Source organism: Neovison vison, chromosome 10 (genome assembly GCF_020171115.1).
Source record: "Neovison vison isolate M4711 chromosome 10, ASM_NN_V1, whole genome shotgun sequence".
Taxonomy (NCBI): domain Eukaryota; kingdom Metazoa; phylum Chordata; class Mammalia; order Carnivora; family Mustelidae; genus Neogale; species Neogale vison.
The window spans coordinates 66074431-66094126 of NC_058100.1; the positions used below are offsets into that span (position 1 = coordinate 66074431).

General features: G+C 49.9%; 1 protein-coding gene across 1 annotated transcript; it reads left to right on the forward strand.

Annotated features, from left to right (window-relative positions):
- The first annotated feature begins 563 nt into the window (after positions 1–563).
- Positions 564–18604, forward strand: PIGR (polymeric immunoglobulin receptor). The gene is made up of 11 exons (XM_044267527.1): positions 564–709; positions 7775–7870; positions 8617–8961; positions 10364–11014; positions 12281–12613; positions 13181–13504; positions 14376–14550; positions 14925–15046; positions 15907–16038; positions 16162–16235; positions 17296–18604. Exons 2-11 carry the CDS (start codon positions 7828–7830, stop codon positions 17389–17391), a joined length of 2295 nt encoding a protein of 764 aa, XP_044123462.1. The 5' UTR covers positions 564–709; positions 7775–7827; the 3' UTR covers positions 17392–18604.
- The last annotated feature ends 1092 nt before the right edge of the window (positions 18605–19696 follow it).

Here is a 19696-nt window from a genome sequence, read left to right on the forward strand (position 1 = left end):
TCTTTAATCCCAGGAGGGAGTAAAATAGGAGAGCGACAGTTCCCCTAAGTTCCTGGAAGCCCCGGGGCCGGTGAAGGGGGCTCCTCAGAAGATGTGTAAAGAGCGGACTTTATCCAGGCTAAGTTTCCTAGAAAGTAGCGGGTTCCCGAGTGAGTGGGGAGATGAGGCCAAGGACTGAGAGCTCTTCCTGCCACCTGTGTTCCATCAAACGCATGTGAACCTCATACCATACCTGGACCAGGGTTTTATATCTAATAACTGGCTCTACCCTCAACCTGTAGGTTTGGGATTACTATCCCTATCTGTCCGATGAAAAGAAATATAAAGAAGACTTGCCTAGGATCTTGTAGCTAGAAAAAGTCAGAGTAGGTTCTTCGTGCTTTACTCTCTCATCCTGCAGCTGAAATGATGGAGGGTTCCCTGGTCACAGTCTCCCCAAGGTCAAGGGGAGCAAATGGAACCAGTCAGAAAAACGGAAAGGAAAGGAAAGCAAGGGATCCGTGAGAGTCACGTGCCCCTGGCCGGCCGCCAGGCCTACGGGAGAGTGTCCCTTTAAGAGCCCAGGTGCGGGTCAAGCATTGCACAGTTTCAGTTTTGGCAGCAACATCCAGTGTCCTGCTGGCAACTTTTGGAAAACCTCAGGCTGTGGACCAGCCAGCAGGCTGTGCCCCCGAATCTGAGTTGCTGGGAGAGAAGAAAGTGGCTTAAAGTAAGTGTGGCTGCTCTGGGATCTGCAACGGGATGCCGTCTGGGGAGGGCTTGGGATGGGGGCTCAGGCAACCTTCCACATTCACAGCTCGCAGCCTGCAGATGGCGGGCTGAGGAGGACAGGGGCCGCAGCGTGGGCAGCTGAGTATGTGGCCGGAGAGCAGATGTCCATGGCCCAGAGATGAGCAAGGGTGCATGTGGGTGGGGGACCCCTTGCTTCTTTTTTGAGAAATATCAGCCGGGGGGGGGGGTTGGTGGTGGAGAAGGAATGTCTGCGGTCAGCAGGTGCAGGTTTTCTCTAAGTTCATCCCATGAATTCCCAACTAAGGACTCCATAGTTTAACTGTGTGACCTTAGGCAAGTCACCTCATGGCTCTCCAAGCCTCCGTTTCTTAATCTGTAAAATAGAGATCCAAATCATGCCTATCGCTCAGGCGTGTGGGGTTCCAATGGAAAAATATGTGTGAAGTTGCTTTGTAACCTTCAGAGCAAAATAGCCATGGTTTGGTGTTTTTCAAATGGGTTCAGTTACTCGAGGACTTAACTGAGCACCAGACTGGCCTGGATAAGATCATGCATAGCAGTCCTCCAGTCTTGGAAGCTTTCCAGCTCCAGCTTGCTGGGGAGGGCACCTGCAGCCCCCTTTTCCGGGTTTTGGAGAGGCTCTGGGATCCTTTCCTGTTCGAACCTCGTTTTGATCCCGTTGATTCCTGCCATACGGAGGCATGATCTATATGGTCATATCACCCTGCCCTTGCTACAGTGGGGAAAAGGACGTCTTCCCCGGGTGAGTAAGGTGGGTAGAGCCCCCTCCCGGGTGTAGACAGCATTCCAAGTCCCGGTGCTCCCCCTGGCTCTGCAGCCAGGACTCCCCTTTCCCTCCATGTTCTCGCCTTGCCCACCCTGACCGCACCCCCAGCCAGCCACGGGACCCTCGTCCATAAGCACAGTGGCTGCACTGGCTCCATTCCCAGGGCCCCAGCGCCACTTGTGCAACTGTCCTAGGCCTGGGGCCAACCGAGCTGCTGGTGGTTTTGCACCAAAACCCGCACCATTACTCCCCCACTTCACTAGAGGAATTACAGGTTCTCAAACATCTGGAGAGGGGATGCGCCCATTCATGGGTTATGGTGGAAGGCAGAGATCTGCCCACCCAGAGCCAGCTCTGGAAGTCTTCATCCATCCATCCTTCACCTCGGTCCTGGATGTGGGGATGTAGCTGAAAGAGCGATGAGCCAGGGAGAGCCACTAGCTCTGTAGTCGTTCCTGTCTCTCGGCACCTCTAGACCTCGGCAGCTTTATTTTATCAATAGTGTGAAGACAGCAAAGTCCATGTCAAGAATTCACTTACCCCAGGCTTTCAGGGCATCATCTCACTCCCGCCGGAACTAAATCTAGCAGGCCGGCATGGTAGGTACAGAATCGCGCGTGTCGGTGAGGAAGCTAGTTCTCCACGAGTCACTGCGAGTGGCATAAAGTCACCCAGCAAGTATGAACAAGGACGGTTTGGTACCGACATTTTGACAGGGTCATGGGGACCTTTTGACATCACCTATAAAACAAAATACCCAACTTTTTAAAAACTGAGATTATCCATGCTAAACTGAGATTATCCATATGTTGTTTTATTTAATCCTTAGAGCGATTCTCTCTACTAAATGCTCAGCCGAGACCCTCCTCAGCGACGTCTTGCCCTCACTCTGTGTGGGCCAGGGCTCGGATCCCAAAGTCCCTGGCACTGACCATGTGGAAAAAGGCTTTGGAGGCAATGTGTCCAGTTACAGGAAACAAACCTAATGTACCTTACACGTGGTAGGGGCTACATCAATAGCAGCTATTATTATTTTTCAGGAAGAAATTTCTCTGTTGGCACCTACCTCTGGGTTCAGGCATCTTTTTACAGGAACTATCTTTCCTGTGAATAGTCAAGAGGAGAGAGCTGGACTGACTTCTCCTCTTCTCTCCTGACTGCTTCCTGTCAATTTCAAGACCCGCCTAGGACAGCTTAGCCTCTGTTCTTGGTCCAGAGCACCTGAACTTGAATCTCATGGCAGTCACTTACCAGCTTTGTAACCCCGGGCAGATTTCTTACTCCTCTGTGCCTCGGCTTTCTCATCGGTGAAATGGGTTTGCCCATTTTATTCTCCCTCCTAAGGTCGCTGCGAAGATTAAGTGAGATAAACACATGGAAAGCCCTTGAGAAAAACTCCCTATGTGCTAGCTATCATTCTATCTCCCACTTCTAACCTACTCTCCTCCTTCAGACCATGCTGGTCCAATCTGAGTAGCTCACTCCTGGTCTTCAAGAGATGCCCAGTGAACAGACTTCTATTCTCCTCTCACTCTAGAACAGGAAAAAGAGAGGACTGCTGACTTTAGAGAGGAGATGGGAAAGGAACTAACATTTTTTAAGCTGACACCATACTAAGGACTTTACATATGTTGTTTTATTTAATCCTTAGAGCTCTTCTCTCTACTACATGCAGTTGTCTCTAGTTTATAAGTGAGGACTTGAGGCTCGAAGAATTTAAATATCCTGCCCCCGAATTACACAGCCCCCAAGTGAGAGAGCTGAAAACCAAGCGGTGGAGCCCATACTCTGTGCCACTCTCCAAGTGCTCAGCAATCATGAAAGTCAAGTGCACAGACCCTCACTGCCTTGTGCTTGAGAGTGACTGTAAGCTCCTACTTTGGAAGGGCACTTTATACTATTTAAAGTACTTCCATATGCATCTCGTTATCCCCTCCCTATTCCCCCATCCCACAGAAGCGTGTCTCTCTAGAAGACTCAGGGACTATGATGCTCATTTTACAGGTGAAGGAGTTGGGCCAGCATATTTTGCCCAAGTGCTAGAGCTCTTCCGCTAGCCTGTGACACAGAAGGACTTGGGACCTCTGGGTTCTTTTCCATCCGCTGGGCTCCTCTTCACGCAACTGTCCCTTGCGTGCCCCAAACTAAGAAGGCATATGGCAAAATGTAAGAAATCAGCCCTGACTTGGCCCTTCCCATACAGAGGATAGAGATGGAACCCTTTCCAATCCCATTCAACTTCGCTGAGCAGCTGGTCCTTGCCAGATGTTCTCACGCAAGCCCCTCTGGGTTGTAGAGACTGATCCCAGTTGGTCCCTGCCTTCCAGGAGCAAGCCATTTGGTTGAGTGGACGAGATAAGTATCTACACATTAAGGTAGAATGCGGTGGAATTAATAACAAGGTTCTAAGTTTTTACAGAAAGGTCTTCTAGACATCCACGAAGCTTATTCCCAGAGTTTCATGGAGCTGGTATTTCAAATGTTTAATTCTGCTTAAATTTTGCATTCATGCAGGCCACTTTTGACAGGGATGGGATTAGAAAGTCTTCAGTATTTCTAGGTCATACATTCTTCAGACCCCGTTGTTCTCTCTCCATCTTCTTGTCCTCTAGAATTCTTATTCCCTTCCCCCAAATGTCGCCTTTACATGGAGACTGTCCCACACGCCAGGACTTACATAAACTATATAAACTCTCCTAAGCTCCTACTTGTCATTTCATGTCTGAGGTCCTTCCAAACCACACAGTGATCATGAAGTTTCCGGGATCACTCTAGTCTGCGCTCTGCTCCTGCACCCAAGGGAGACAGAAGGGATAGCCCCACATGGACTCAGGCGGTGCCTCATCTAGAAGTAGGGGAAAGCACTGCTCAGGTCTGGCCAAGGAAAGCCCGCCCCCAGCCAGGCCAGCTGCTCCAAGCTTCTTGCTCCTCCAAGTTCACACTCACAGGAAGATGTCAGAAACTGCCAAATTGGCTTCGAGTCCCTGTTGTGCACACTCTCCCTCCTCTCTGAAGCCCCTGGGGCTGAGAGCCCTGACTGGCCCTGTGCGATGTACCAAACCGAGGAAGAGCTCAGAGAGGCTGAAGGTCAAATGGTGCACCAGCAGCTGTGCTAGGACCTGGTCTGTCTGAGAGATCCCTCTCCCTCTGAATAAAAAAAAAAAAAGGAAACTATATATTTGGTGGACAAAGATTTGGATTCCAACCTAGTAGAGCTGAAGTTCAGTCACTCTAACCAAAGGGGAGCCGGGTAGGTTAATTTTACAAGGTAATAAACTTTATTCTCCAGCACAGCCGACAGCCCTGCCCCAATCCACGATGTGTAGACATGTTATAAATGTGTCAGGGGTAGTAATTTGGTAACACGAGAGTGATTGAGAATACCCCAGCCTAGCTGGGGAAAAGAACAAGTCCTGTTCTAAGGACAAGAAAAAGTGCCTTCATGCCGGGGTATCCCAGCCTATGTAGATTCCAAAAGGACAGGTCCCTCTGCTCATGTAAGGAATGATAATCCGGTAGTGATCTAATTCTGCTGTGGGTCTTGGGGCCAAGAATCTCGCTAACCTTTTGCTCTCTCATCCACAACATGAAGGTAATTTTATCTGTCTCTTGGGTTCCGGTGATGATGGATGGGTTCACGTAAGGAAAGCAGTTAGCAAAGCATCTGCTGCCCTAGTAAGTGCCCAGTAAATAGTATGCTCTTTCCTTAAGCAAATTGTTGAAGCCAGTTCTAACCACCATGGCCTGGGGCCTCTCAGACACCTGAATTTCCCAGGTTTGGGAAAAAAGTTTGGTTTGGAGAAGAAGGGATCTCTAACAATCGTCAAAGCCCAGGGTCACGTCAGCTGCTAGCAGAGAAACGGTGCTTCAAGTTTATCTTTGGACAAAGATTTCCTGCCAAAGGGGGGGTGCCTTTGCCCTCCCATCATCTCCCCTGTGGTTCTCACCAAGGTCACTCTCTGCCAAGTTTGCCCTTCCAGCTGTGCACACCTGATGCTCTCATCCGTGCCCCAAGGCTGTGCAAAGGCTGGTGGGTCCATGTGCATTTCGTCTCCCCAGGTGGAGAGTCACAGCGACGTAAGCATGTCACAAACAAGAGGAAGCCTGAGCCAAAAATTGGGACTTCCACTTGGGAAGAGCAGGCACCTGCCTCTCTGTAACCCAGAGCAAGTCCCTTTTAGCCATCCAGGGAGGTACCCATTCCTGGCATACAGAAATGTTAGAGAGCTTGCTTGTCTGAAGGTGAGCCTAGGAACCAGCACCGAGGGGAGCACGGCTGGTTTGGTGCTTCAAAGCACGCGGCATTTTGTCACTGCACCCAAGGCCCAATTTACCCAAGGTCATTTCCCTGGGGCTCTGCACCCAGTCCACGCTAAGTCTTCCAGAAGAGAGAGACTTGCCAGTCTTCTGAGGCCTGGTCCCCCCCTGGAAGTCTGTCTCATGGTGACCTGTAGTGACCACTCAGACGGTTCCTCAAGCCAGCATCCCCCGAATGCATCCAGTTTGGGGCTGACGCTGGCATTCGGCTGAGAACCCACCCCAGGAGTTAATCATTGGCGTGGCGTGAAAAGTCTGGGGCAATTATCTGGCATCAAGAGAACCTCAAGCTGCCACCTGGCACCATATCTGTCCCCTCCTTCCCGAACCCACTCCCCTGACTCTCCCAAAGAACTGGAGAAACAGAATACCTTTATCTGCACAAGGAAATAAAAAGGTTCCTTGCTGGGGAATTCCCCCCAACCCCCGGAAAAGAAATAACCAAGACAAACAGCTCTATTGCCTTTGGCTCAAGCTAATGAAGGGAGTCTCTGAGGGCGAGAGCAGGGGCCGGAGTGGTAAGGGGAGCCTGGGACTTCACTCTCTGGGCTCCCAAGTGCTTAGGGCTTCCTAATCTTTATAGGTGCTCATATTGCACCGGGCTTCTTGACAAGGTTTTCTCCCTTAAAGCTCTCACCCATCGTCAAATCCACTCCAAAGGCTAAAGCCTGCCGAAGTTCATGGGAAAGTGGGGCTCCTCTGTCCACCTCTCTCCTCCTCTGGGCTGTGGTTTGGGATCCTAAGGATAGTGGTGGTAAGGCTGAGCCCTGGGACCCTCAAGCTGCACCCACCCCGCCCCAGCCCAAAACTACATCCACAGACATGGCAAGATTTACCCGCACCAGACCCTCCAAGGGGCCCTATTTTGGATTCTCCAGCTTCCTCTGCCCTGAATGACGGGGCAAGGTAATAAGCCACAATATCTACGCTTGAAACTCTGACCCCATAACCGAATCTCTGGGAAATCTTGGACCTATCCCTCAGCATCTCAAGATCTTGATTTTCTTATCCATAAAACAGTTGTAATTATATCTATTCTGTCTTAGCTAAAGGGAAGTTATGAAGCTCCAGGAAGGCATGAACAACAATACTTTGATAAGCAATGGGGGGGCTCTACAATAGACAAGAATGAGCACAGGGCTAAGCCTCCTCCTGTGTTTGAGGTGTGACCCAGTGCATCGGGAGAAGGCAAAGAGCTTGGACTGTGGAGTCAGACAAGTTTGGGTTCAAATCTTGCCCATCTCCCCCACTCCCAGCCTGCCCACCCACAGACTTAAGTCTTAAATGACCTTGAGGGAAGCACTTAGTTTTAAGCTTCCATTTCTTCCTATGTAAAATGTGGGGAAGAACAACCACTTCTGAGGGTGATATTAAGTTTAAATGAGATAATACATGTACATTATTTAACACAGTGCCTGGAAGGAGCTAATGTAAGAGACCATCATTGTGACATTTAAACTTTAATCCCTATCAGGCCTTCTCGAGGGGTCCCAGTTTGCTCATATGAACACACCATAAAGTATGCCAGGGCTGTACGGAGGGCAGCCGAAACAGAGAGACGGGACCACTGGTCGGTATAACCCACGATCCAGTGAGCTGTTCTGAGACCTTAGAGAGCTAACACTAGGACCATGCCACCCAGACAGGGACACAGGAAAAAATGGCACCTGTGTCCCTACTCCACAGGAACATGCAGTTTAGTTGAGAAGACAAATAGCTACTTAGAACTACTTAGAGCTAATTAGAACTATTAGAATGAAAAGCTCTGTGGAATAATGGCACTTTGAAATATAATGGGAAAGGCGGAGCCATTCATTATTTCCACAGGCTTCCTGTCCGTTACTGGAACTACAAAACCAAACAGGTGTTACAGGAACTGTAAAACCAACTGGCCTTGGAAAACACAAGAGCTTCATCCTTTCTGCTACTCTCTTTCAGCTTCCCACAGAGAAGTCGGCCTGGGTGGCACAGCCCCTTGAGAACCACAAGCCATGGGGCTCCTCTTCCTCGTCTGCCTGCTGGCTGTCTTCCCAGGTGCGTCTGTCAGACCCCACTCCATCCCTCCAGGACCCAGGGTGCCGGGAACACTGAAACCTGGCCTGTCCCCAGGGATGCCACTCTCAATACTTGTACCGACTCAAGGAGGAGTCACACAGACGGTGCTGAAAGGTCACGTCTGAAAAAAAGACATGGTGACCAGTGTAGGGGATCCGGAAAGGAGTGGCAATTACTTGTTTCAAGGCCAGGAGTCTGGTTAAGGTTCTTTACCAGGAAAAAAAAAAAAAAAAAAAAAAGACCTAGACCTCAAATCAGACCTCTCAGGAGTTGCTATGGGATTTGGAGAAAATGACTTTTCCTTCTTGGCTCCCAATATTTTTATCTGGAAAAAAAAAAAAAAGAAAGAAAAGAATCTACCAAGTGTTTTTAGAAATATAAGAAAGTAATAGATAACAAATGCAATGGTGTTGCACCCCACAAAGTGGTTTTTTATTAATGGAAAGGGATACGAAGTAAGTTTGCTATTCCATTGTCCTTAAAATGGCGATCCTTAGTGAGATACAGTTAGAATGTAATAACAATTAATCAATCATTTTACCCAATCGCAGCATGTCATGTAGAGTTGTCCAGCAGCAGTTGTCCTGCTGTCATGCAAAGCAAATAATCTACAGGAGGCACATGTGTCGGGGGACAATTTCATCTCCTCAGGGAGGTTGTTGGGATCATTTGAGCAGGCTTTACCTGCCACAACCTCGGAAAACCTCTGCCTTTTGTCCCCACAGTGATCTCCATGAAGAGTCCCATATTCGGTCCCCAGGAAGTGAACAGTGTGGAAGGGCGCTCAGTATCTATCACGTGCTACTACCCAGACTCCTCCGTCAACCGGCATACCCGGAAGTACTGGTGCCGACAGGGGGCCCAGGGCCGCTGCACGACACTCGTCTCTTCAGAAGGCTACATCTCCAGGGACTATGAGGGCAGAGCCAACCTTACCAACTTCCCAGAGAGCAACACATTTGTGGTGAACATTGACCATCTCACTCGGGGCGACTCTGGGCGCTACAAGTGTGGTCTGGGCATTAACAGCCGAGGCCTGTCCTTTGATGTGAACCTGGAGGTCCTCCGGGGTAAGAATCCAGGCTCCTTGGGTTGTGAGAGTGGACAAGTGAGAGGGACTCATCTCAGTTGCTGTGGGAGGGCTGGAGGAAGCATTTCCTGAGACGAAAGAGGTCCAGCATGGGGAGGGGAAAACTGTGAGTTCTCTTTCCATAGGCAAGGACTTTTCATAATAGAATATGGAAATGAGACAGATGGCACACCCTTGGGGATGGTGAATACAACTTTCTAGGTCTTCAGGGCCTATGACATTTGAGGGTTTTACTAAAGCGGTAGCTTAGAAGAGCATCAGGAGGAAAAGTTCTCTTACTGTGTTTGTTCCAGGGCGGGGCAAGAAGTCTTTGAACTGAGGGAGACAGAAAAAGCAGGGAGAGGTTTCTAGGGATCCTTAAACTCCTGCCATTAGTGCACTCTACAGATCAGGACCTTAAGGTCACCAGAAGGCTTCCTTCAAAATGCATTTTTGATCTGGGATCTGTTAGTCCATCAACAACCTTAGCATAAATGAAATGATCAGTTGTTGCCCAAAGACCAGGGCCCTACAAAAGTGGGCCACTGAATAAGGTTGTTCTAGTTAAGAGAAGAGAAAAATAGGAAAGATCTTTCTGACAAGGGTTCAACAACAAAGGGCATTTCAGATAATCAAGGGAAATTAAGAGAGAAAGAAGTCTTAGGGGAGAAAAATTGGAGGGGTTCTCAAAGATATGTCTCAAAGATATTCCCCTGGGATGTGCCTGGGGGTTATCTGTGAACTGAATAAAGAGTTCATTCAGGTGGTCATGGATAGTCATAAAATGGAAGAACTTTAAGAGCTGAGGAGAACTTGGAGTTGACAGGTTACAGGATGTCTGAAAGAACACTGGAGACAATGGGTATACAGCCTCTGATTAAACACTTGAAATGGCAGACATTCACTACTTTACAAAGCAGATCCTTCCATATTTGGACTGTTGTAAGTTTTAGAAACTTCCATCACATGCACTGAAATCCATCACCCTATCCTTACATTCATTCTGTTTATTTCGACACACATTACTTTGGGTTCCTACCACGTATAGTCATCGTGGTGAGCACTGCGGGGGGGAGTCACACATGGGTAAAGTATGTCTTTGCTCTCAAGGGACTTCCGGGCTATGGAGAACATAATTAGCTCTAGGCAAGATCAGATGTAATAAGAGATAACAGATGTAAGTGTCGAGAGCACGGAGGAGGAAAAGATTAGCGCCAGCTTGGAGAGGGCTTCATGGAGGAGACAGCGTAAGGCTGGTCCTTGGAAGATATTCTGTTAGAGTCCTCCTTAGAAGGAAGGCAGTGAAGGTGATAGGTATACCCAGACCCTCACTGGGAATACTAAACAGCCCTCAATTGCAAGAAAGTGAAATCACAACTGGCCACCTGCCCGTTATCCTGCAGGTCCTGGGCTTCAAAATGACGGTGAGGTCTACGTTGCTGACTTGCATGGAACAGTGACCATCAATTGCTCTTTCAAGCATGTGAATTCTGCGAGGAAGTCTGTGTGCAAGATGAGAGACCAGATCTGTCTTACAGTCATTGACTCCAATGGCTATGTGAGCTCCAACTATGCAGACAGAGCAGAGATCAAAATTCTGGGTACCAGCCAATTAATGTTCAGTTTCATTATCAAGCAAGTCCAGCTCGATGATGCTGGGACGTACTTCTGCCAGGTTGGGAATGGTCCCAATGCTCAGAAGAGTAAGGTTGACCTCCAGGTGCTGAAGCCTGAGACTGAACTGCTTTATGGAGATCTGAGAGGCTCCGTGACCTTTGAGTGTGCCCTGGGCTCCGAGGTGAAAGATACAGCCAGATTTCTGTGCCGAAAACACAATGGGAAAGACTGTGACGTGGTCATCAACACCCTGGGGCAGAAGGCTCAAGCTTTTGAGGGCAGGATCCTGCTTATTCCCAAGGACAAGGGCTCTTTCAGTGTGCATATCACCAACCTAAGGAAAGAAGATGCCGGGTCCTACCTGTGTGGAACCCACTCTGATGGTCAGCTTCACGAAGGCTACCCCACCCAGCCCTGGCAACTCTTTGTCAATGAAGGTGAGACCTGAGATGGGGAAGGGAAGAAGAGTGTCAGCGCAGCAGGTGGGCACCTGTCTCGTGCCCTGGGAGTCTATCCATTATCCATCCGTCAGTCAATGTCGTCCGCTCCCCATCGAGCCCTGAACTATGTGCTATGTAGGCAGCTGGACAGGAGTGTTAGAAAACACAGCCTCAGCCTGGCATTATCTACCAATTTTTCTCTGTCAAAGGCCTTCTGATGGCTGTCCCTGATTAACAAGGAGAGCGAAGCTCCTCATTGAGTCAAGACCCTCCAAAAGTCTGGGTCTCAGAGAGCCATGGTGAGGACCTAGCATGGAACCCCAGTGCCATGGCAAGGCTTACAAGGTCCACCTGCCCCTTCTCCCTAGTCTTTCAAGCAGGATAGCATCTCATCCCTTAATCTGTAATGGGAGGTTTATCTTGGTCTTTTCTTGGTCTTATCTCGGCCTCAGTGCTGTCCCAGGAAGACAGTACCCCAGCCTCTGAGTTTCCCCCTCAACATCTCATAAGGGTATTTGTGATTCCACCACCTGGCCTACATAGCTCTAGTTTGGCAGGCCAGCAAGGTGGTGAAATCATTAAATCCCTGCTCCCCCTCACCCAGGAGCACTGCAGAGAGTTACCCTCATGAGAAACAGCAAACCAGTACTTGCAGTTCAATGTCACCTGTGGCTTTTCCTTAAGGGGTTCACATTCCCTGGGTAGTACTTTTACATCCAGCTTGGCCCTGACTACATTCCTCAGCATCTTCATATGATGTCCATCTTCGCGCTGGACATCAGCTTTAGTTTTTGGAGAACGGCCATCTTTTTTTTCCTGAGATGGCCCTCAGAGTCATCGACTAGTAAACCTTCTGTGCTACGTAGCTTATATTTTAAAGCATACCATCCTAAATATATTTTCTTAATTTGGAGAAAAACCATCTGGCCGTTTGAATGGGATGAGCTAATAAACAGACAAAAACTTGAATATAGCGAGATTTTATAAGAAGCCCAAGGAGAACTGAGAGTCGTTCCTTAAACTCCTTCCATTCTCTGCCAAGAATAAAGTGGGGAAAGGAAACAAAATGCCCAGACTAGTGGTGAAGGTCACCGGAGTCTGGCTGGACGTCTTCAGCTACAGGCTCTGTATATTAGGAAAGTCTCATTTTCTGAGGAGAGTGAGGTAATTGATCTAAACTTCACTCTCTGCCCTAGCTGAGACCGTGGGGAAGATCTACCCAGACCGTGTTGCTGATGTTCCGTTCCATTTCTGTACTTCCAGAGACTGTAATGCCCCAGATTCCCTCTGTGGTGAAAGGTGTGGTTGGTGGCTCTGTGGCAGTGCTCTGCCCCTACAACCCCAAGGACGCAGACAGCCTGAAGTACTGGTGTCGCTGGGAAGACACTCAGAATGGCCACTGTCAGCCGCTGGTGGAGAGTGCGGGGCTGGTTAAGGAGCAGTACAATGGCAGGCTCACACTGCACAAAGAGCCAGGCAATGGCACCTACACGGTCATACTCAACCAGCTCACCCCCGAGGATGCTGGCTTCTACTGGTGTTTGACCAAGGGTGATAATCGCTGGAGGTACACGGTGGAGCTCAAGATTGTCGAAGGTAAGAGCTGAACGGGGTCAAGAGGGAGGGGAGGCAGCCCCAGGACCCTTCAGTCAGCAGTGACATCCCCCTCAACCACTCTTCCTCTTATCTCATCCCGTGCTGATGGGACAAACCGCAGGAGAGAGCCCAAGGATCGAGACATCATGTTTTCATAACTCTAACAAGCACCCTTTCCTGCACATACTCCACACTCTCCAAACCACCACGTGTAGCCCCTTTTAGTATCAAAAGCAGTGGCCTCTTTTACAGTATATATGCCAACAGCTGAAGTAGAGTGCAGCTCTTTGTATTTAGTCTAGAAGAGAAGATCAAGGAAAGCAAACTGAGGCCAATAGGTAAGACCCTGTGTTTAATGATAGACTAGATTAATGCATGAGGGTCATCAATAGTAATTATTACATAGGCACATAATCACATTCTTTATGTGCTCAGTATAATGTATTTATTTATAATGCTCTCCAGAGAGGAAATGGGCCGTGGACAAAGGTCCGCACCACAGTTACTTCCCTGCAGTCTCACCAATGCCAACCTGCATGCCTATCTCTCCCTCCTGCCCTGCTCCAGGAGAACCAGGCCTCAAGGCACCCAAGAATGCCGTTGCGCAGGTGGGGGAGACCTTCAAGCTCTCCTGTCACTTCCCATGCAAATACTACTCCTTCCAGAAATACTGGTGCAAGTGGAGTAAGAAAGGCTGCAAAACTCTGCCCAGCCAAGATGAAGGGCCCAGCCAGGCCTTCGTGAACTGTGACCAGAAGAGCCAGATCATTTCCATGACCCTGAACCCAGTCTCCAAGGCAGATGAAGGCTGGTACTGGTGCGGGGTGAAGGATGGGCCCCGATACGGAGAGACCGTGGCTGTCTATTTGTCAGTCGAGGAGAGGGTAAAGGGTAAGTCTCTGAGGTCAAGGTCTATGTCCCCGGGGGTTACCAGAGAAGGTTCCTGCCTACCAGCTCGTCCATCAGAGGTGGCCCCCCAGTCTGGCTATAAGCGACTAGAGGCAGGGGGAGAGTAAGCCTCTGTCGAGTCTCATTTTGCCCTCTACAAGGAGCATCTGAAAAAAGCATACAAATCGGAAAAAAAAAGTAGGTTTGCCATATAACCACAGGTTCAAGACAAGCCCTATAGTTGCCCCTTCAGGGTATTTTGAAGACCTTTCTATAAGAGAGATCGTCTACATCATGAAATTTCAAAGTCACTATCACATGTGATACATTCTGCCAAAGCCTGCTCTCAAAAGAGGCCAGATATCTTCATGTGTAAGATATAACAAAGAAAATTAAGGCAAATTATTTGAGCATGTTTGCATTTTAAGGCTCTTTTTTAAAATGTCACATGAAGTGTTTTGTCCCTAGTGAGGGTATTATAAGAATCTCTAGAAATCCTACTATACCTGGGTCCCACGGGTCTCGTTCACTAAGGGAACCATTGCCAAGCTACCACCAGGGGGCAGCACAATGGAACCCAGCAGACCTGGAGCAGTGTTTCAAAAAGCTGAGAAAAATGTCAGTCTCCAAATGATCGGCCAGCCCCTATGCAGAGCTGGAGCTATGCCATGGAGCCTTGGAGATGGAAATGAGTTTAGTATAATGGGACAGAGATCATCTATTTCTAGTGTTATTCTGGACTCGACTCTAATAGCCTTGAGATCTCGCCCTGACCCCGTGATTGCTACTGAAGTCCCACTCCTTGCATTCCCTGATATCAAGGAGGGAAAAAAGAGAAAGAACAAATAATCCAGCCCTGCCTGTCTTTCTCCAGAGTCCCAAGACATCAGCCAAGTGGATTCAGCTCCCGGTGAAGAAGTGGTAGAGTCGAGCGTCAGGGAGGTTGAGAGCAAAGTCATTCAGAATCCCAGGCTTTTTGTGGATGACAAAACAGTGAAGGATGTCGGAGACCCTGCAGATGGGAGCAGAGGGTCCGCAGATGCCAGCAGGTGAGGGAGAATATCCCAGAGAATGAGGACCTGATCTTGGGCTGTGGGGAGCATAGAGGAGGGCCCGTCCTCCTCTCGCTGGTGGGGCAGCCTTCTCTGCCTCTGGTTTGTGCTCAGGAGGGGCCCGTGGTTCTCTTTGCCCTTCTCCTGAGGCCGGGGGTGTGGGGGGCGTGTCCAACATTCAGTTCAATTTCCTAGACCTGGGATGCAGAGAAGGTTCTGTCCTTGCCTTTGCCATGTCTGGGGAGTCTCCCTAGGAGAGCTAAGGGGCTGTACCAAGAGGAGGGAAAGAAACAGCTGGGGGGACCCAAACTGCTGGGATGTCCTGGAACCCCAGGCTTCCCTTCCGGCGACTAACTCAGCCCTTCTTCCAGCTCTGCAGGACAAAGCGGGAGCTCCACAGTGCTTGTCTCCACCCTGGTGCCCCTGGGCCTGGTGCTGGCAGTGGGGGCCGTGGTTGTGGCAGTGCTCAGGGCACGGCATAGGAAGAACGTTGGTGAGTGCCCGGGAGACCCCTGCCCCGCATCTCCAGTCCTGAGCCCTTGGACCTAAGTCGGGGGGCTTAGCTGCCCTTAGTGTGGGGCTGCCACGGTCTCTTCTCTTTCACAGGCTCTGAGAAAGGGTTCTGGGAAAGCAGGGTGGGGAAAGATAAACTCATACCCAAAACTCACATTGAGTGCCGCTGTCCCAGGAAGGTCCCCTGTAATGGCTCTGGGTCCAAGTTCACAGGCAGAACCTCCAGGATGAGGAGCTCAGGATGCAAGGGGAGCTACACTTGCGGCCCACTTTGAGAACTGGCTGGCTGTGTGACTTTGGGTGTCCCCATTTCATGCCTCCATTTCCTCAGGGTTCAAGGTGGGGATAATAATAAATGCCTCACAGGGCTGATGTGAGGACAGAACGAGGCACTGTGCCTTGAAAGGTCAGGGGTTCTCGGAGTGCCTGGGAGGCTCAGTCGGTTGAGCCTCTGACTCTTGGTTTTGGCTCAGGTCATGATCTCAGGGTAGTGAGATCGAGCCCCACATCAGACTCTGCTCTCAGTGGGGAATCTGCTTCTTTCCCATTCTCTCCCTCACCCTGTGTCCCTTCCCCTGCTCCCTCTCTCTCTCACACACACAAATAAATAATCTTTAAAAAAAAAGGGGGGGGGGTCAGGGGTTATTGGGTCTTCATTCTCCTTGAGAAGGGACGGGGAAGGAGCCTCTGACCATTTCCATTCTGCTCCGGGTCAGAGTCAGAGATGAGCAACGTGCCACACTGTCCTCTCCAGCTGTCCTGTGGGGCTCCCTCAGAGGCAGCATGTCCTGCTCACACATGTCCTCTGTCCCTACACCAACTCCTCTTTCTCCTGGACAGACCGGGTTTCAATTAGAAGCTATAGGACAGACATCAGCATGTCGGACTTTGAGAACTCCAAGGATTTTGGTGCCAATGACAACATGGGAGCCTCGCCAGTCACTCAGGAGACAACGCTCGGAGGAAAAGATGGTACGCCCCTCACTCAAAGGGAATGCCCAGCCCCCTGGGGGAGCGAGAATGAGACCTGACCCAGCCTCTGGGTCAGGTCTTAGCCAGTGAAGGCTAAGACCCCCCCCCTCGCTCCTCACACAGAGTGCGGCACCGCCACCGAGGGCACCGCCACCGAGAACACCGCGGAGACCGAAGAACCCAAGAAGGCAAAACGGGTGAGAACAAGGAGGGAGAGGGAGGCCTTACTTTTGTGACAAGGAAGGACAGCACGGGGTGGGGGGGGTGGCAGTTAGACCTCAGGAGAAGCTACCTCAGTGTTGGGGCTGATGTCAGAAGAGGGAAGGCAATGAAAATAGTTTCCAGAACTTTCTGAGGGCAAGGTCTGCCTTCCTGGTTGTGCTGTTGATGTGATTGAGGCAGAGGCAGGAGGTAAGCAGACGGGCTGTGAACATGTCAGAGGCAGGGAGAGCGAGGGATGAGAAGGAAGGACAACGAAACTGCAGACACAGGGTAGGGAAGGTCAAATGTCAAATGCCAGTGATTAGGTGGATCCCCTTCGTGGGCTGTGGAACCTGTGGGCTTCAGGCCACCCAGCCTCCCTTGAGAGTTTGCTCAGGACCAGCCTTCCAGTGGGGTCTGAAAGACATCTGCTGGCCACGGGCACTTTGGTAGTCACCAGAAGCCCTTCCCCACCCCAGTCAGGTGCCATGTTGCTTACAACCCTACCAGAGATGATTCCTGGCTTTGGGTCACGTATTACCCTCCTCCCATTCCCTGGGCCTCCTAGTCCAGGGTTTTAATGCTTGCTTTCATATCTACTCTCCCTGGAAGCAGCAGAGACCTCGAATCTGGAACAAGTAGGGGAGGAAGGTCGTCTGGAGACAGCCTTCCCCTCTAGCCCTGTGTTGTTGCTGAGCTCCATCTCTGAGCAGGTAGTGAAAGAAAAACGTGAACCACTGCGGCTGACATCAGTCTAGACCACCTTGCCCATGGACTGTATGGGCAGAGCTTCCGGGGACAGGCCCAAGCAACAGAGGTGGTTCCACTCCACGTGTCGGAAGGAGGTAGTGAGACAGAGGGAGGCATTTTTAGAAACTGCAACTTTCCGTTTCTCAAAATTAGTCCTTGGTGAGCCTGAGGAGCTAGAATAAGAGCAGCAGGTCAACACAGGCTTGGGTTGCTTAGGCCAAGATGATGAAGTGCCGACACTCCCTCCGATCCCCACCTGCTGAGCCAGTGCCCCAAACACTGACTCCTGTCCTCTTGCCCCCTTAGTCCTCCAAGGAGGAAGCTGACATGGCCTACACCGCCTTCTTGCTCCAGACCAACAACATGGCTGCCAAAGTCCAGGAGGACCCTGAGAAAGTCTAGGCTCCAGTGGCTCTCTCCACTCCCACCACTCATGACAATCGCCTTTAAAATCATGTTGATCCTCAGGGGACTTCGGCTCCAGGGGGCTTCGACGCGTGCACTCACATCCCACTTTCCCTTCCTCAGGGGGTTTGCTGTTCCCTCCTCAGTGGTATCCCAGCCTGGCCTAACTATTCCTGGTGGGGTGGAGGGACCAAAAGGGGTCCCCTCTGCAGCTTATTTTAATGTAGGAACCCAAGATGGTGAAGGAGAATTAAGATCTCAGAGGCATCTGTCAGAAAGAAGAGAGATTCCGTGGGTGGGAAGATCGTTTCAAAATGGCAGCTTTTCAGCATCCTTCTCATGGTATCCTCCATGGAATTCTCCTCTCCCCTTAACCCTTCCTTCTCTTCATCTCCCCTCCCTTCCATCTTCTCTTCTTTCCTTCATTGAAAATACATATTTGGATACTCACTAGAATCCAGGCTCTTCTAGACGCTGGGACAGAGAGGCCACAGACCTAGCCAGTAGCCTTTTTGTAAACCTCCCTAAATTCTTGGAACCTGCAGCTCCTCTCAGTGCAGTGACCCTCACCGAGACCTGAAATCCTCACCAGGGACACTCATCTCCACCCACAGTAGGACAAATCATAAACTGCCCAGAGTCCTGGGCCTGAGCAATCAGGTTACATGGGCATACATACAAGGAATCGTAAACACACATGCTAACCATTTCACAGGAGAGAAAACTGAGATCCCGAGAGGTGACGAGGTTTGCTCAAGGGGACCACGTAGCACAAACTAGTATCAAAACCAGAGGAGGCATCTCCTGTCCTCCTGACCAGGTGTCTCTCTACAAGAGCCCCTGCACTCCTGATGGAGGCAGAGTTCTAGAATAAAGAGGAGGTAAAGGAGGAGAAAAACGTAATGGAGGCTGATCTCCCATAAACCCCACCTCAGGGAAGAGGACTCTTTCCCTTTCTGCCACTCAGATGGACCCAAGCGGATAAACGCGTGGTCAAACCCTCATACACCACTTATGTGAAGAGTTCCCAACCAAAGAAAAGTTAAGAAGGTGTCTGATGATGCCAGAGAGGGGCTGATCTTCCAAGAGCTAAGGTTTAAGGTCTTTTTCCCTCTGAGCTCTGTACTTCAACCAGCACCTACCAGCTGACACTCGCTTACAAATCAAAAATGCGACTTCATTAATAATTAAAGACCATGATTGCCACCAAGGAGGCTCAGGCTGCATTTGTCCCCATACCTTCTAATTCCCAGACAGCCCTTTTTGCTTTGGTCCCACTCTTAGGCACTCCAGCCTGTGGGCCCAAGCCAAAGTTCCCTTTCCCTCCAAGATTGGGCTGAGAGTGGGGGTGGGAGACTGCCTACAAGTGGGACCAAGATGATCTGCAGAAGAAGAATAGCTTGGGGTCTACACCAATGGTCAAGATCTCAAAGCTCTGTGTTATAGAATGTAATTCGGACATTTGCAATGGAACAAACTGAAAGCAAGTATAACCACACTTCTCTTTGGCATTGAAAAAATATCTTGGGTAGGCATCCATGGAACACTTGACCTTGAATCTCATACCTTTCTGGGATATCGTCCCAGATGGAGAGGCTATTAATAAAAAATCAAATAACCAAATGAGTAAACTCCCTCCACAGAAATATCAACCAGAATCCAGGTAATTGATAACTTAGCTTTTAGAGTAGTTAACCCAGAGTGTCTTGGGGTACAGCAATTAGATAAAGGACCCTTTTGTCTGCCAAGGCCATTCCTAGGTTCTGGTACTAAACCTTGTCATGTCCTATCAGCCCCCAGTCCATGCTGGACTCATCCCCAGGGCCTCTGTGTAGGAGAGTTCTCTCTAGGAGAAAGTTCTTCCCAGGCTTCCATCCTGCCTGATGTGGGGCAGAACCTTTGCTTCCACATCAACCTTGAACATACTGTTTCTGATACTTCACGCTTCTAAGCCTGCCCTTGACAAGACTCAGACTTCAGTCCTCCTTGGTCTCCTCTCCTGCTTTACCAGCTGCAGTGCCCAAGCTTGATTGCCAGACCATGACCTAGGTCAGAGCCTGGGGCTCCACCCTGGCCTGGAGAGGTGGTCATCAGGAATGTTTATTTCTCTGTTCTCTATAATGGAGTGGTATATCTAGCTTCTTCTGGCATGATGGCCCATCTTGCCAGAAGAACCAAAACTACAAAGTCCATCAGAACCTATCAATCTTTTCCCCCTGGAAGGGGCTCCCTGACCTCCAGAGCATCATCCTAGAGCAGAAGGACTAAGATACAGCTTCCATGTTAATACCAATAACCCACA